At 39.1% G+C, this 18,808-nt stretch overlaps 1 protein-coding gene across 7 annotated transcripts in view; it reads right to left on the reverse strand.

Annotated features, from left to right (window-relative positions):
• Window positions 1–18,808, reverse strand: part of FOXP1 (forkhead box P1) — a 590,013-nt gene that overhangs the window by 210,624 nt on the left and 360,581 nt on the right. For all 7 annotated transcript variants that reach the window (XM_061197147.1, XM_061197146.1, XM_061197151.1 and 4 more), the window contains one exon: window positions 14,366–14,550. In XM_061197147.1, the coding sequence (XP_061053130.1) occupies window positions 14,366–14,539 (174 nt within the window). In that variant the 5' untranslated portion in view covers window positions 14,540–14,550. The remainder of the gene's footprint in view (window positions 1–14,365; window positions 14,551–18,808) is intronic.

Below are 18,808 nucleotides of genomic sequence, written 5' to 3' on the forward strand. Positions count from 1 at the left end.
CCATGTGTAAAAACTTAGATGTTAAAAAAGAAAATGCAGGCACAAGAATTTAGCCAGAAAAAAAAAAAATAGACATGCCAATAAAAAAGCTGCTTCTTAAAATTTGGCTGGCAGCGTCCTTCCCCTCCCCAATGGATACTCTTAGTAAAGAAAACATGGTAGATTTTTTTTCTCCCTTGCCTGTATTTGATTTCCAATTAAAATTAAATATAAACTGAAACACCACCTGGATTTTAGCAAAATCCAATCCCCGCCCTCCCCCTCCTCCTTTTTCTTAAAAGAAGAACCTGGGCTTACATATACAAACATTTTGCTAAATGACCCATGGCAAATTGCGTAATGCCAGTAAAAGTTGTGTTTTTTAAGTTATGAGCCCCAAAGATTTTATCTGAAATAAAACCCTGATTCAATTCAGATTCTGGAGGCAAACTGTGTCCTTAACTCTGCCTGTAAATTTAAAACATTTGTGTGAGGGGCCCCTTCAGTAATGTTGCTAGCAGGTATGGAGGAGAAATTCTGTATTTATTAGGATGTATGTTTTCTTTTCTAGAACGGTAAATTGGGGCACTAACTGCCTACAAGAACTGATTCTCTGCAGTCTTCATGTAGTGGTTGGTTTCTAAATGAAGAGTTTTGGTTGTTGAACAGGCCTGTGTGCTTATTTCAATTAATCGTCTCAGTGAGGGAAGACACAAGAATTCCCCTATTCATGGAGGAGGGTTCCCTTGGAGGTCTCCAGCTTGAACGTCTACAATGTTCTAAGGTGACTGGATTTGAATATGAAGTGGCTGGAGTAGCCTAAAGAATGGAACAGTCTGGAGAAGCAACTTGGATCCCCCCCGACCTCTATCTTTGGGTCGCTAAGATGTCAGCCAAGCCTTTACCGTGTCCTCAAAAGGCACTGAACAAAGACAATAATGGCGTTGTGAGCACATTATAAAGGGCTAACTACCGTGCTAGGGCCTTTATGTATATTATTATTCAGTCTATTTGTCACATAAACCCTATCTACAAGTTATTTCTATCGCCCCATTTTACAGATGAGAAAAGTGAGGCTCAGACAGATTGGCATAACTCGCTCAACTTCCCGCATTCAGTAAGTGCTGGAGTTGGGTTTTAAACCTTTGTCAGTAGGATTCCAAAATGTCTCGAATGAAATGTTCCTCCTACCTTTTCTAGTTCCCTAGGGCAGTGAAATAAATCTCAAGTTGGAAACAGCACACACTGGGTAAGCAACTAGGTATATTTGTATATGATTGTCACTACAATACGGGACAAAGTCCAAACAAACAAGGAAGGAACTTTGAATAGGGGAGCAGTGGAGAAATCTAAGTGCATTTTTTTTTTCATCTCTACTCTTTCGATTGACAACAGATTGACTTTTGTCACACACTGATGGTGGTATACAAGGATGGCTAGTGGCTGTCAAATTTGTTGGTGGAAGCACCTAGAAGCTGGTGGAGAGACAGCACTAGGGAGAAGACGTGTCGCTGAAAACACAAACGTGTCATGGGAGAAAATCTTGTAACTACAAAAATTTATCGCTTGAATTCTGTACAAAATTTTTTTTTAAATATAAATATGTATAAGATATACTTATATATTTTATTTATATTATTTTATAAATTTATATTAAATTTGTATTATATTTATATAAAATACTATATAAATATATTGCATAAAATACATATAAGTCTTGCTCAAGGGACAGGTATTCTCTGCCATTTCTATACACTCATAAAAGTTTTCAAACAGTGTGAATGTACATTACATAATAATAACTTCTGAATTATAAAGGCAATAAATATCACTGCAGAAATTTTAGAATATACAGAAAAATGAAAAGTATACAAAATAAAGTACAATCCCATAACTTGAGGACACGGGGAGTGGGAAGGGTAAGCTGGGATGAAGTGAGAGAGTGGCATGGACTTACATATACTACCAAATGTAAAATAGCTAGCTAGTGGGAAGCAGCCGCATAGCACAGGGAGATCAGCTCGGTGCTTTGTGACCCCCTAGAGGGGTGGGATAGGGAGGGAGACGCAAGAGGGAGGAGATATGGGGACATATGTATATGTATAGCTGATTCACTTTGTTATAAATCAGAAACTAACACACCATTGTAAAGCAATTATACTCCAATAAAGATGTTAAAAAAAAAAAAAGTACAATCCCATAAACATACAAAAACTATTGGTAACTTTTTTTAATGGGCTTTTTCAGGTTTTTTTCTCCCACCAATTACTGTACTATAATTTTTTAAGTTAAAAATGTTTATAATTGATAAAGTTATTAAATATTCTACAAGTGTGTGAGTCTTAATGGGTACTTATTACTTCTAACTTATGTATAACCATTTATTTAACCTTTCTTCTAATGTCAGTGATTTAGGGTATTTTTTATTTTTTGTATCATAAATACTACCCTATCATACATACTACCATAATGAACATCTTCAGGTATAAATCTTTCCGTTTGCTTCACATTATTTCTGTAGGTTAAATTCCTCATGATGATGATGATGATGATGCTAAAGATAAGAATACCAGCAACTAACATTTACAGACCCATATACTCAGAATATTAAACGCTATAATATCATTTAATATTAAATGATATTATCATTCCCATGTGACGGATGTGTAAACTGAGGCACAGAGAAATTATCTGACTTGTGCAATCACCAAACTAGTAAGTGGCAGTGCAGAGTCATGACTCAGGCCAAACAAGCTGGCTCCATCATTTATGCCTTTAGATGCTCTGCCTTTTCCAGTGGTTGTCAAGTGTGCCCTAGCCAGCAGCAGAGAATGGGTTAGAAGCACCAGAAATGCGAATTCTTGGGCCCCATCCCAGATCTACAGAATAAAGTACTCTGAGGGTGGGTCCTGCAATCTGTTTTAAGACATCCTCTAGATGATTCCCATACATATAAAAAGTTTGAGAACCGCTGCTGAATGCTATACAATTGCTCAGTAAAAGCGTTACCCTGAATCAAAGGGCGTGACTGTTCTAAGCCTCCTGCTACACAACGCCAAACTGCCCCCAGAATGGGCTACACAAGTTTATATAAGCCACATAAGGGGGTGCCAGGGCTGTATGCATCATTTATTGTAATCTTTGCTAATTTGGTCAAAGATCTTCCAACTAGTATATAGTGTTCTTCAGCTAGAAAAGTTCAAGAGTATGTAAACCTGGTGAATGCCTATGAATAAACATAAAATGACTCTCAGGACCTGTGCAGAGTGCTTTATATGACCTTACTTTCCAAAGTTTCCTTCAGAGCTGGCATTTATAGTGCTACATTTAAGATATCCAAGAACTAATTCCAGGGACACATTGGTAAGCATTTAGAGCCAAAAGAGGAAACCTCTTCCAAATTAGAGATAGGTTACTAATACACTTAACATTAATTAAACATAGAAAAATCTGGAAACATTTGTCAAAACACTGAACCAGCTAGCAAATCTAATTAACATGCAGTATGGGCTGTAGAGTGTTTTAATTGGGGGCGGGATGCACATGAAACTGTAATTGCAAAATTACACACACACACACACACACATATACACACACTTTTCAGAGTGAAAGGTGCTCAGGTTTCATCAGATTCACAAAGGAGGGACCTTAAAAAGGTGAACAATATAACAATCATGGAATTAAAGATATGACCTAGGGCAGAGAAACCCACCCACCTGGAAGAGTAAAGAGATTTTTCACTAATTGGGAGATACTGCAGAATGATAAGTCACCTGATAACAAACTTAAAAGTAGAAACAAACAAGAAGGTAAGAAAAGAAAGAAGAAAGGCAGAAGGGAGAAAATACCAGGCCAATGCATTTTCTAGGAAAGACTGTCAGTTCATAAAAATAGCTGGATTGAGTAAAGAGCTTCAAATTTGACAACTATTTTAAAATAAGGTACTATGGTTTCAGTTGTTCTAGCTATATGATGAATAGAGGTGAATGAGCTAAAATTCAATATAAAAGTATGTGAAATACGGACACCACCAACCAAATGACCAGCCTTGTCAGCTCTCATCTAATCTCTGGAAATCATACACTCAACTCAGGCAATGGTCTGTGTAAACAGATAGGCCCCGGACCATTTCCTGGAGACCAATCAACTCAGATGCTGGCATCCAGCATAAAATGACCTCTACTTACCATATGCCTCCAGGCCTTCCACAATAGAAAACCACCCTTGCTTCTCACCAAATTAAAAATGACAAAATGGCAAAGATACATCTCTTGGCCACTTAGTATCTAAGTCATAAGCCAAATCCACATAGCTCAGTATATACCTTCTATTCATCATCTCCTGATTGAAAGGGTTAAACTAAATCAGCTGGTGTGCACATACTGAGTTACTGTTTCCTCAGTTTTATCAGTGTCTTCAAAAATTCCACCAATACAGACACAAATAAACTCTTCCTCTCTGGGTTACTGAAGGTTTATTGCTTAAATCACATATCTGTTGAATAATCAAGTTGCATCTCTTCCACAGCTTATCTTCATGTGCTTTGAAATTGTTTCTACTATTTAATGCACATGTTTATGTCTTGTTCTAGTCCAATTAGCTCATGAACTTTACTTTACGAATGCAGGGAGATAGTTAGGACATTTCTTGGCATCTTCTAGCCAACCAAGAGACTACGAACGTAAGATATGCTACTTTTTAATGCTAATTTTCTTTGGTAGGAGAACCACGGCCAAAGATGTCTGCTCTTCAGGTGACTCCTTCAGTGTCCCACCCTCCATTTTCTTAGTAGGCTGGCTGATTATTCTTCTAACCACCAATTTTGCCAAAACTTTTCATTTGTAATATGCATACAGTTAAAGGATTAGAAAGCAGCTCTGCAGGTATGATGACAACTACCCGTTAATTTACCATTTTAGAAAATGCAAAAGAAGTCTTAAAGTATGAGATATATACATATATATGGATACTTCAGAAAAAAAGGAGGGAATGATCCTTCAGTTTTGTTACTTGACAATAAGAGCAGAAGGTTCTGGAAGGCAAATCTTGCCACGTCTGCCATTCACTAATCCAGGGGGTCAACAAACTTTTTCCGTAAAGGACCAGGTAATAAGTATTTTAGGTTTTGTGAGCCATACATTCTCCGTTGCAACAACTCCCCTCTGTTGTGGTAGGGAGAAAGCAGCTGTAGACCACAGAAAAAAGGGGCATGGCTGTATTCCAATAGAATCTTTATTTCAAAGAATAGGTGGCAGGCCAGATTTGGCCTCTGCCTTACTTTACCGACCTGCAGTATGGTCTGCAGGCTTAAGACAGTGCTTTGTACCTAGAACTTACCCAATAAAGGTAATGGGTAATGAATGGCTGAGACAAGTTTAAAATAATTCCAGAACGCAATCTTGACAATTATAATTGTGAATCACTACATTACAGGATATCATCTTGACAATTATAACGGGGAATATCGCATACCCAGTTTATGCATGATGCTTTCTTTCCCTCTTACAGCATATTAATGGTACAGTAAGTCTGTACATAAATGCCCATAACATATCCGTAGAATACACGGCACAAACTTTGTGTTTGTAAGACAAGTGTAAATCTAACGAAATAAATCAGCAGATCATGATAAAAATGCGTGTTGCCAAGGCATTTTCACTTAGTACCTTGGCATGTTGAATTTCTATTGCGTGGAAATGGAAATATCACCACGAGGAGGAAAAAAAATGAGGCAAGTTAAGTAATATTATCACAGTATTATTTATCATACACATTAGGACCAAAAATAGTCAGGAAAGAATGAGCATTATGTCATTCTCTCCCAGTCTTTAACCTTGAAAAGGGTGTTGAGTTCATAGAGAGGATAACAGGAGTCAATACAAGAGGCTATAAAGATGGAACTACTTCTTACCGTGCAACCTTGAAAAATTAACACAATCATTACAACAATAAAAGGCTACTTTTGCCCTGTTCTAGGATGTTGCGTCTTATTTCATTAAATTTTTCCAAAACTCTTTCTTCCTTTGGCTCTGAGAGGCCTGGCTCTGCTGTCGAGAAGCAAAAGACATTTTACGCACAATTTTCCCTCCACTAGAAAGAGGTATATTGTGCCCTTCAGTGAACATAAAATTGATATTATCATCTCTTAGTTTATATCTCACTACTTAACCTTCAGATTAAAAGTTATTGGATTTGAATGACTAAGACATCATGTCACCTTCCCTTCAATGTGGAGAGAGGGGTGTTGGGGGTGAGAGAAGGTACAGTGATAAAAACACCGATTTCAGAACAGCTGACACTTTGCCACTCTTGACAAGCGACATGATTCTGACAATTACTTATGGTTGCGTGGATGAGAAGGGGTGTAATAAACAGTCTACTTTAGGAAACTCTGCGGAAGATGAATATGCGTCAGGAAGTTCATTTTATTTTGGGTACAGTCTCAAAGGCACAGTCTAAAAATGGGGATACAGAGTTAATTCAGGGAGAACCTTAGGGTTACCAACTTCACAAAATAAAAAATCCTATCGCCTCCGAAGTCAGTATTTGCACTGTCAGTTTACAAAGAAGATACTGGAAAATACTCTCTCGAGAAGGATTAAAGAGAACAGAGCTTCCTTCCCTCCATCCACCTCTACGCAGGGCTCAACTTCAACTCACAAACAAGCCTTGCTCTCCCTCAGCAGTTGAATCTATACCCCCTAAATAGGTCTTCCAATAGCACCAACTCTTTAATAATTACACATTGTATTTTTCCAACAAGGGAAACACAACAGGCACTCCCTCCACCTTAAAAAAACAAATTCATCTAAGAAACCTGTGTCAATATGAGACACTTTATCAAAGATCTAACTTGGTAGTTTTGTTCTCGAAGAGAGATAAGCGCATTCCCTGATCAATAGGAACACAAGCAGTTTATCAGCACTTCCCATGTGACTTTTGGAAGATATACTCATTAGTAACTGGCAGAGGCTAAAGGGAAAATATTCGATAATTTTAATCTGAATAAACACATACAATCAAAGTAGCGAGTTTGAGTGACATAGGAGGGTGTCTTTTTTTTAAACAGCCTTGAAACAAAAGTGCGACTTTTCCCAAAGAAATCCACCCTTTATTTACAAATTATGTTTGTGCTTTCTTTATCACATCATAATAACCGATTAGTAACAGGTAGAAAGGAGCTTGGCTTCTCCTCCCGCTGCCCTTCTCTCTTTGTTTCACGGTGCACTGTTTTGCCCGTCGTTCAGATTGGAAATCTTGAATCACCCCTCCTAACTCCCACTTCTTGATGCCCTCACATCTTCTATTCCAAAAGGCACTGTCGATTTGCCAACGTGCCCTTGAACGCTTTCTCGTGACCCAGGCCTTCCTTTCTCTTTCTGTTTCATTCATTCACAGAGGCTAAGAACTACTGTCCGCCAGGTACTGTGCTCTGTGCTGAGGAATGAATATCAGGGGATGAGAAAGGCCTATCCCTGCGCTTATGGGGCTGACAGCTGACCAAGGGCTTCCAAAGCAGGAGGAGAAATGCAGGGAACAAGGCAGGGTCAACAACATGGTGCCCTCAATGACATAAGGCCAGGGTTGGTGTCCCACTGCTAAATCCAGGACCAAGTGCAATGGCCTTGTCGCTACGATTAATCTCTCCAGATCTCTTTCCTTCCAAGCCAGGCCAGGTCCAACCTTTTTTACCTTCAGTCCACCACCTCTTGGATGGCCTTTCTTTTCAGCTTGGAAACCTCCCCTGGCTTAGGATCTCAAGCCTCCCACACACTGAACTCGGTTCAGCTTCTAGCCACCTTCCCACCCCTCCAGGCTTACTTTTTAGGCTCCAGCCAAAGAGACTCCCAAGTGATGCTCCCATACTTTCCCAGCACCTCACATAGCAATGTGGTCCCCACATTTCGTCACACATAGGCGTGACACCATAAAGATGAAATGAACATAGGCAAACAAATGAATAAATGAACTTCAAGAAGTTGCAAGCTAAGAAACAAAGTTAAGACATGTTTTGCAGTCCATTTGGCAGCCGCCTTGAACCAAAGCTGAGGCCAGGCCAGTATGTGAAACTCTCTTCACCACATTTTTGTGTGAGAGAGGGGGAAAAAAAAAATACAGTTGTATTTCCACGAACCAAATCAAACACAGTATTTAGCAAAGGGTCTCTGGAATGTTACAAGTAACACTTCATGATTACAATAGATTTGAGTTCAAAGACCAAGTGATGAAAAGAAACTTTCTAATATGGGGTTCAATTCCCTATATAAACTTCCTTTCTCCTGCTCCATCCACCACTTGCATTTATATTGCTATTCTACTTTGTCATAAAAGCAGTCACCTTGTAACCCTTTTTATCAAGCAATCTGTGCACTACCTAAAAGGACACTAGACTCCATCAGGCGAGCTATAGGTTTACATTACACAAACATACCAATTCTGCCTGTTCAGCACTAGTTGTCAATAAAGGCAGGCACTTGCAAAACAGCAAAGTAGGTTGCTTGCCTTCAGAGAACAGATAGGAGCCTGCCAGTTTTGCAAAACAAACTCTTTGCAATCACCGAAGCTAATCTGTCAACAAATTACCATTAAAGTCATCCCTCCTGAAAGTTCAAAAAGAGATTTCTGATTAGACAAGAGATAGGGAGTATTTTTTTTTTTACTATTATTATTAGCTCACAGGTCAGGGCTGAAAATTACCTTCTCAAAGTAGCAATGCCTTTGCTTCAAGTCAAGAGGGTTACACTTCACTCATAGTGAAATGCAGCATCTGGGTTTCTAGTACTACACTCTCTTATGTACACGACTCTTTTTTTCTGGGCCATCTTAATTTTCAATGGAGAGATTAATGACACACAACTGTTCAGAAATCAGAACTTGAAAGAATTTCATACAAGGCTCACAACCCGAGTTACATAAATCTTTGACAACAATATTTGGATGGAAGGCAGACCTAAACAACAGAGTAGAGAACTAAATTTAGCATTCAGGGGGAAAGATGCCTTTTCCAGAAATAGCCACAAAAGGAATTGAGAAAAAGTGCAAGTCTGTTATTGTTGTGGCTGCTTTTTCTTTATTTGTCGGAATTATCTGAATATCTGTCTGTTTCGTTTCAATTTGTTTGATTTTCGCTAACATTTTGGTGGCATTGATTCCTACAAAATATTTTTGACCATCAATATTGTCTATAATATTTGAACTCTACCTTGTATCCCAGGAGAGGCTATCTGAGCAGAGCAATTCCTTTAAATTTTTTTAATTTTATAATTTAAAACTATAGCTTGGGTCTTCATCTATGAGTGAAGGAAGGCACTGGCCCCTATCACAATCCCCAGCCCCATGAGGGCACTTAATAAAGATGAATAATGTCTTCTTCTTCTGCACTTTCTTCTGAAAGCTTCCCTCTTAGGAAACAAAGATGCTGAACATCTTTACCTTTCCAATGGCGTCCAGAGACCCTCCCTTTCAGACACAGTCCCTGGCTGCTACAATGGGAATTTGAGGGGATTCCCTACAAAGTTCATAAGCAACCTTTTTCAAAGAAAAAGAGAATGGTAAGGCTGAACTGGCCACTGATACCTCATCTTTGCACCTACAGATACATACCTAATCACCTGGGCTTCCCTCTGTAGAAGGGTAAACAAACAAAGGATGGCCACTGGAATTTAACATGGTCCCCCACAGAAAGATGGGGGAGAATGAGAAACAAAGGGAGGGCCCCTATCATACGACCTTACTGCCCATCCAAACACTGACAGCTATTTCTTCCAGGCATTGTTTTCTACAGAGGCACTTAAAATTTGAAATGTTGGTAGGACATTCTCCCTGTTCTGTTCGATAACCACTAGTAACTTCAGTCACAAAAACTAAAGGAAGGGATTCATTCTGCCATTTTGACAATGAAGAGAAGAATTTCTGAGCGTCTCTGGTCCTGTGTAATGACTCATCTTTTACCTCCCTCAGGGGCTCATTGGCAAAATTCAACCCAGTGTATCCTCCTCCTTCTCGTTCACGATTTTGCAGAAGCTCCCTATCCTTTCTATTTCGTTTACCTCCTTAATAGTCATTGACTGTTTTTTTCTTTTAAATTACTAACATGAAACATGTACGTCTTTTGGGCTAAAAGGTCCAACACCTTAAACCAAATGTCAAAGCAGCAATATGAAGTAAACACATCACTTGTCCACACTCTCCAAATAATATATCTTTGAATTCCATATTTAGTTTATTTTTTTTTAAATGTTCTTCTCACAGACTACTTCTAAACTGCCCTTCTCATATAAAACGACAGCCATACCTCAACACTCTAGCAAGCAAAGCTCTCCCTACACTGATTTGCAGACAATAAAAGTGCCAGGTGGTACCAAAAAAAAAAAGAAAAAAGAAAAAAAAAGAAAAAAAGCCCATCATTAAATGGAATGTTGTTAAGAAATAGCTGTTTTATTTAACAGCTATTCATTTTTATTGAATAAACATTTTCTAGTATGCATTCTGTTAATTGACCTGACAGCATATGCTGTATATGGAGAAACTTCTAAACATTATGCTCTATGTAATATGCTTATCTGAAAAAGCTCTCATTTGCAGCAATATGGAAATAAAATCCTGCTTTCTAAAATTCAAGACTTTTAAAATGCATTAATCCACACAGTTTGTGAAATTGCTCTGGACATTTTAAAATCCTTTCTTTAAGAAAGAAAGAAAAAAAAAACTTTAGTAATTGGTAATAGTATTTGTTGCTGAGTTTCATAATGGAGTAGTCCATATCCAATACAGAACTTTCACGGACCTAGAAATGGGACAGGGATAATAGGAAATAAAAAGCAGTGATGGTACTGGGTAAAGAATAATTCAATGGCTAAAAGAAAATGTTCGGAAGCATTATCAAATTATATTATTAGAAAACTATTGTTATAAGAGTTTCATGCCCCAGATATAAGTAGAGTTGAAACATTACAGAGATAATACATTTAGTTTTGAGGAAGGAAGACAGTTTGTGAGTGTGTGGGCGGGCTCCTCCAGCTAATGGTAGCACCTCTCCTTGGCCGATGGCTTCTGAGTGATGATGGCAACTTCCAGAAAAGAATCACCAACTCCACTGCCTAGAGGGTACAAGTCAGCAAAGGTACTGGGTGGGAACTCAGGCTGACTGCTGGGCTATAGGCTCCCTGACTTAGTAGCAATTCATCTCCCAACAATCGTTACCCTTGTAGGAATATTGGCCACGGTTACCAGATCTGCTGATTTTTCAAGAGAAAATGTAAAAGCCAGATTTCTCCCATTTTTCTAGGTGGTCAACAACATAATTAAACACACACACACACACACACACACACAAGTCTGTCTGGACCCAATTTAGCCAACCTATAGACCAAACCCAGCACAGAAGTCACTCACTTCACAGCGAATCTTCGTGAAAGCTCTCCATCCTGAAAGGGCACTTGCTCTCATTCGTAATTATCTTTGGTAATATCGATCAAACATGGAGAGGCTTGCATTTATATATTTTAAATCCTGGCACTAGGTAAAAATTCTCCCTGTATCGTCAATGATTGTACTGGTGCAACTGGAAAATCCTAGAACATTCAGTTTCATACACAGCATAATTAACTCATTTTTATACCAAGTCCTTTTAAGCCAGATCTTTTTGTTCCATGGACTTCTAACATATTTTACAGTTCTAATTCTCTTCCACTGTCCTACATTAATCAAAGCTGTAACCCCTGTTGTCTTTGTACTACAGAGTCAGAATGTGCCCCTGGCGAGGAATGGGGGAAAAGTCAACAGGAATTAAATTTCAGTGCAACTGTTTACTCAACTGTGGCCTGCAGTTATTGAAATTTTATCCGTGGTTTTGTGTGACTACCGCAGTAATGAATTCAGCATGGCTGTGATTTTCTCATTGCTGGTATTCTCACTTCAAGTAAAAACCTGTAGAATAAAAATGACGAAAACAACCCACGTCCATCACGCTGACGTTCGGATTTCTCCAAACTGTTTAATTGTAGCAGTTTTCAGTCTGTTAGAAAACTGAGGATGCGAGTCCCGTAAAACTTTTTTCAATCCTGTCGCGCTTTTTTTTCTTATTTCATCTACAGATTTTCTTTCCCCCCAACAACCTGTTAAGAGCCTCATCATACACTTAGGGAAGTCACACAGCTGTCAGTATTTTATTTTAAAAGACCAAAAAGGCCTGCCAACCACAATATGTGGGGTTTTAGCCACAATGATAGACCCAACTGCTTTTTTCCTTCCCAAAACATATCCTTGGCAATTAGAAATAAAATTGTTATAAAAATATTAAAAGCACTTCGAAGCACAATCAAAAGGTGTTGACTTTTATATCAATAACCCATAACAACATAGTTTCCAAAGTGGTCACGGCCGAGATAAAGAGGGGAGACATGAATAATTTTGCTACTGATGGTTTTCAAGGAAGATGCTGTTAAAATGCATGTATACAACTTTCTTCTGTGAGGTTAACTTGTGGTTGCTGTTCGTGGGGTCAGGCTGTGTCTGTGAGAGTGTGTGTGTGTGTGTGTGTGTGTGTGTGTGTGTTGATGGTATAAAAGTAAAGTTTTTGGCTGGCTTACGACTTTGAGATAGTGGATGATTTTCAGTTTTTCAAATAAAAATCAGAAGAAGTTAATTTTCATTTATCCAATTAACATACTCTAAATACTAATTACTCGGGGTTCATACCACATCAGTCAATAGCCCCACTTCAACCGCTCCATAAAGAAACAGTTGACCTTGGCCTCTGTATGGTAAGGGCACAGAAAATGGCAAACCAAATGACCGACTATTTATTCTCAACAGAACCATGAACATCTGAGAATATCAAATGAACAAATACACACACAAACACATGGATACCTTTCTACCATATACTGATAGGTTTTGTCAATAACCGCATTGGGTGGAATTTGGCCATTTGCACTAATGCAAGTGCCCAAAGTTTATACACAACATACATCATAAATCCCAGCTGATGTGATGCCCAGGAAGCAGGCACTATCGGATTTGAGCTGCCACTAAAAGAGAGATCAAATCACTTCAAGTCCTCTGAATTAAGACCTTAGCTTGTCTGTTAGTTTCCTTCTCTTTCTCTCTGTTGTATCTTTCCCCGACAGATTCCATTGTCTCATGCTGGTTCCACCAACTTCTGATAGACTAACAATCTAATGGTTCCTTATTTGTAAAAAATTCTTAGTAAGGAGAAAATAAACCATGTTTTAGAGCCCGTCAAAGGCTATATCCCTAAAACAAGGAGGGACTGCCTTGGCTTCTCTGATATAGATTCCAAGAAAATGGCTTGAGAAAAGGTTTGTGTTTTTCTTTCTCTTCCCTCAACCCCCAACAGTTTCTCTTTCACTCAGAAAGTCCAAAGATGCACCATTCATTTTACACCTTTTTCCAAATGGCACCATTACTGTGTACTGAATAAATGAATCAAACACTAAAATGCAACAAAAATCATCCGTTATCATTAACAAAAACAAACAATATTTCCTAATTACAAGAGAGGCTGGGAAAACAATGCTTATCGTCAAGCAAATGCTATTTACTTATTTGAATCTGCATCAACACTGGCCACACAGTGCCATTTTCTGGGTCACACCCTTTACCATTTGGAAATATCTTACCAGTCACTCCTAGGTACCCACTTAAATGCCTACAAAGGATAAAACACAATGAGTACATCGCAACTTACGTGCATTTTGGGGAGCCACCACTAAGAGAGAATTTAAAACATTAACAGGATTTAGTCACATACCAACTGCCATATGTATGTAGGAAACATCTGTAAGTGGCCCATCTCCCTAAATTCCTCCAGGTAGCAGCAAGCAGTTTCTCACACCGATGCCTATGTTATTGATGTCTTGTTATCTACCCAATTCTGCTTGGGTATTTCCATTTATTTCTATTCTCCTAAGTCACCTACTTTTCTCTCTTATAGCACTCATTTCTCTTTTACCCTTGATCCCTTATTTTGTTTCTCTCATCATAAGGCTTAATAAGTCTATGTATCTATTTTTTGCTTCAAGCACTGGGAACCATTTCTCCAAAGATTTGTTTTATTGCAAGTAGTTAAACTTTAGGCGGACACATTAGAGGCTCAAAGGAAGTGGCCAGAGGTCCACCCAACCTCATTTTCAACCACCATTCCCCAAGACAGAGGGGGCTTCCAAGACTCTACTTCTCAAGCCCTTGGCAGTTCCGTCTCTTAAAGCCAGTCACTGGGGCCCTGGTGCGCTAGTGGCTTCGAAGACGCTGCTTACAGTCAGAAAGCCGGTGAGCACCAGGCATTCGCAGCTGTCAAACATCAGGGTAAGCAGTAGCATTGGCACCCACCGCCCTCCACGGCCCCCACTCCAGACCTCAGTACCTGCTGCTGCTGCACGTGGGCCAGATCGGCCGCCCCCACGTCCACGGCCGGCGTCTCCCCGTTGGGCCGCCCTTCCCGGAGACCGCCGCACTCTAACAAGTGGTTGCCGCCGCTTGACCCATTCTGGATGGCTGAACCGTTACTTTTCGTCTCAGTCCCAGATTCTTGCATCATGACTCAAAAACCTGGTAGAAGGATTTTTAGGAGGGAGCCGGGGAGAAAGAAAAAAGCAGCTGTTAGCACAGTTGTTATACATTAGGAGAAGGGCCCTGCCTTCAGTGTTGCCAAAATCCGTAAACAGTTGTCGTTTCCTTTCACTCACGTTACCCCTTAGAAATGGTCCAATTGCCTAGTTTTTGAATACAGAACTGTATAGCACAGGGAACTCTATCAGTATTCTCTAACAGCCTAGACGGGAAAAGAATCTGAAAAAGAACAGATGTATGTATATGGATAACTGAACCACTTCGCTGTACACCTGAAACTGACACAACATTGTAAATCAATAGTCCAATATAAAATAAAAATTAAATAAAAAACTTGAAAAAAACAAATTCAAGTTTTACTAGTATTGTTCTCTATATGTTCTCTTTTTCCCCTTAGAAGAAAACAATTATTTTCAGGTGAACCTAGAATTTATGGTTAAATTTCTGTGATTATATCTGGATGCTTTGCTCGAAAACTGGTAAGTCATTCTGTTCAGCATATTAAGTGTAACATTAAATTTTCGTATATGCAGGCTCTGTGTGGTGTGTTACACTCTTAGAGAAATATTCTCCAAATTCAGGCTATCAGAAGATGATGCACATTACCAATAGGCCCCCTGAGGTAACCCGTGCTGAAAACCCTTACACTCAAAACCCAAAAAGCATTTTACAGATTCACACTCCTTGGACTCATTCAGGTACTGAAACTCTTCAAAAGTGGCCTTTCCAATAAGATAGGCCTCTTTGAGGGAGAGGAAAAAAAAACTCCCCACTTTTCAGAAGCTAAACAAATTCAGACTCTTATCTTTGCCTTATGGTTAAAATTCTCCTGAGAAGTCCCATTCAGAGTTAGGTGTTTCTCATACTGGATTCCTAACCTCTAGCTTGGTTTAAGGCCTGAAAGGTCTGGGCCTCTTATGTTTGTTTTGGAGGAAATGTCGCCTAGGCAGGCCAAAGAAAAGTTCTGAATCTGAAAGTACTAAACATCAAATTTTAAAAAAAAGAGAGATATATATAGTAGTCCCCCCCTTATCCAGAGGGGATACGTTCCAAGACCCCTAGTGGATGCCTACTGAATCCTATATATACTATGTTTTTTCCTATACATATATACCTAAGACAAAGCGTAATTTCTAAATTAGGCATGGTAGGAGATTAACGATAATAACTAACAAGAAAAGATAACAATTATAACAATTACTATAATGTAAGTTATGTGAGTATGGTCTCTCTCTCTCAAAATATCTTGCTAGACATATTTAATGCCTTTTCCATCTTAAATAAGCACTTATCGCGCACTATGGCCATAACTTTTGCCGCTCGAGGTATGACAGCAAAACTAGCATGAATTTCTTTTTTCTTGATTCGTTCTTCCCACAGATCTTAGCAACTTCACCACAGGATTTTTTTTTTCTTTTCTTATTACGTTGAGAACTTTCACCTTCTCTCTTAAAGGAGGCAATTTATGGCTTCTCCGTGGCACATCCAAATTGCCGCCATCACTAGTCTTGCGCTTTGGGGCCATCATTAAGTAAAACAGATGTTACTATTTTACTTAAGGTGTAACAGGTGAACACGGGCACTGTGATACTAAGACACAACCGAGATGGCTACTAAGTGACAAATGGCTGGGAAACGCTGGATAAAGGGGTGACTCCCAGTGGGTTGCAGCAGGATGGTGAGACTTCATCACGCTGAGAATGGCGTGGAATCTAAAACTTAAGAACTGTTTATTTCTGGAACTTTCCATTTAATATTTTTGGATTGAGGGTAACAAGCCTCAGACAGCGAAGCTGTGGATGAGGGGGGACAACTGTAAGTCCAAGACAAGTCGCTAGAGAATGTGGCCTTTGTGTAAATACATTTCACACTCCTTGTTGCTCTCTGGGTACAAAACCATGATCCCAAGGAGCCAATTCAGCTCTCAGTAAAGATGTCCAATTATGACAAAAGACAATAGTTGCTAATATCAATTATGACAAAAGACAGGTAATATTCGCCAATATCAATTGTGACCACCTATTGATCACCAGTGTTGTGCTGGTCCCGACTGCAGGCGATTTATATGCATTCTCCTATTTAGTTCTCAGGACAATTCCTAGCCCCAGTTTCTAGATGAGAAAACTAAGGCTCTGTGAGACTTATTTTAATTTGCCCAGTAAATATCATAGCTACTAGTGGTGGAACCAAGATTTGGACAAATTCAGTCTGACGTGTTTTCTTAAAGTTGAGGTGAGGTGGGGGAAGGCAAACAGTGAAGATGCCAGGGTCACACTTCAAGTAGAGAGGCCAGAAAAAAACAAGAGTCACTAAAGGAAGATGGCAGCTCAAACGTCCAAGCTGAGAAATGCCCATATAATTAAGACTTTAGTAAAATGTGAAACACCAATCCTAGATAAAAAGGGGGGGAGATAAATTGGTTGGGAGACTGGGATTGACATATACACACTACTATATATAAAATAAGTAACTAATGAGGACCTGCTGTATAGCACAGGGAACTCTACTCAGTGCTCTGTGATGGCCTACATGGGAAAAGAATCTAAAAAAGAGTGGATGTATGTATATGTATAACTGGTTCACTTTGCTGTACAGCAGAAACTAACACGACACTGTAAATCAACTATACAATTTTTATATTAATAAAAACTAATTTAAAAAAGAAGGGCAGAAAACTTTTAAACAAATTGATTCAAATCATGGAAAGACATATGTACCACCAGTGTTGCAGATTTCTCCCCCCACACGTGAAATATGTGACAACAGGGAAATTTAAACACTCTGGGCATCTTTAGAGGAGGTTGCCTTCTTGCTAGGATTGGTTTTAAGTCTCTTTTCTATAAACTCGTACAAAAAACAAATGGAAAAATTAAAGCAGAAAAATTCCTATCTGTCTTTATTTCCTTTCAGTGCATAGTATTACCCAACGTAACTACAAACTTCATAAACCCAGAAGACATATCTTTTTTTAAAGTTAATCCAATTCTGAACTGGATTAAGAATGGCATTTTTTGTTAACAGGTGGGAAACAAACTCAGACACAACAGCTGATTCACTCTCGTCTCTTTAGATCAGATATTTCAGTGATTATAGTCCTTTAAAAATTGTGTTCATATTCTTAGTGTCTGCAGAGTAAAGAATCTACCAAAAAACAACTAAAACTTTCTCCAGTATGCAAGAACCAGGCAAAATGCAAGTACCTAGTTTATCACCCAAAAATAAATAAATAAATAAATTTGTTAAACCTAGGTACTTTTCCCCCCAACATTTTAGTTTCTCTGCCACAAACTTGCCCATACATATAGAAGCTTAGGAAAAGACAGTGTTTAGGGATTTAAGAAAGAGAACAGTTGTCTTACTGGTGAGCAAGGAAACCCATTTAATTATTAGGATATATCACAAGCATAGCTAAAGAAAAAAGAAAAAAGTTTTAAACCTTCCAGAAACCCTATCCATTACAGGGGTTTCCCACCCCACAAAGAGAAAAGCACTGTCTATACCTAAACTCTATACCTGCCCTCAGAATGGGGCATATTTAGCCAAACAGCCTGTCCTCAGGGGGCAGAGCTACAGGTAAAATGCTGCTTTCAAACCACGTGACCATCAGGACCCCAGACCTGAAGACAGGTGTCGGTCGAAGAGACCCCGCTCCTGTTTCCGGAGTTTGACACCATCATGGTGGGTGGAGTAAGAACTATCCCCAGTGCACAGTTTGATGAGAAGGGTTTGGTCCATGCAGTTCCAAAGAAGACTGCCAAGTCCTCCAGCACAAGTTTTGCAGGCATCAAGCCAAGCAGCTTGGCTTGCGAACCAGGTTTGTGAGAGTGCAGGCTTTGGGACCAAAATTGCATAAAGGATTATTTTGGTCCGAGGATGTCCTTAATTAGTCAAGTGCTAACAGTAGTATGTCAGTTGGAAGATTTAAATTTTCCCATAATCTCCCACACCAATCAGGAGAAAACAGGTTTTTTGAAAAGCACATGTGAAAAATGAGGAGTGTCAATGTCTAAGAACATTTCTAACAATATCTGGGCTGGCAGTTTTTCTTTCTATGGAATGTTCCAAGCCATTTAATAAGCCTTTATATCTGTGTCATGCTGCACAAACTACAAAGCCCTCTTATGTACTTTTCAAACGCAGAAGAATTCTCTGAGGGAGAAAAAGCAGGGAAAGCTATTCCCATTTTACAGATAAGAAAACTAAACCTCAGCAGGTTAAGGAAGAGATGCTGCCAGAA

Source organism: Eubalaena glacialis, chromosome 7, assembly GCF_028564815.1.
Source record: "Eubalaena glacialis isolate mEubGla1 chromosome 7, mEubGla1.1.hap2.+ XY, whole genome shotgun sequence".
In the NCBI taxonomy this organism is placed as follows: domain Eukaryota; kingdom Metazoa; phylum Chordata; class Mammalia; order Artiodactyla; family Balaenidae; genus Eubalaena; species Eubalaena glacialis.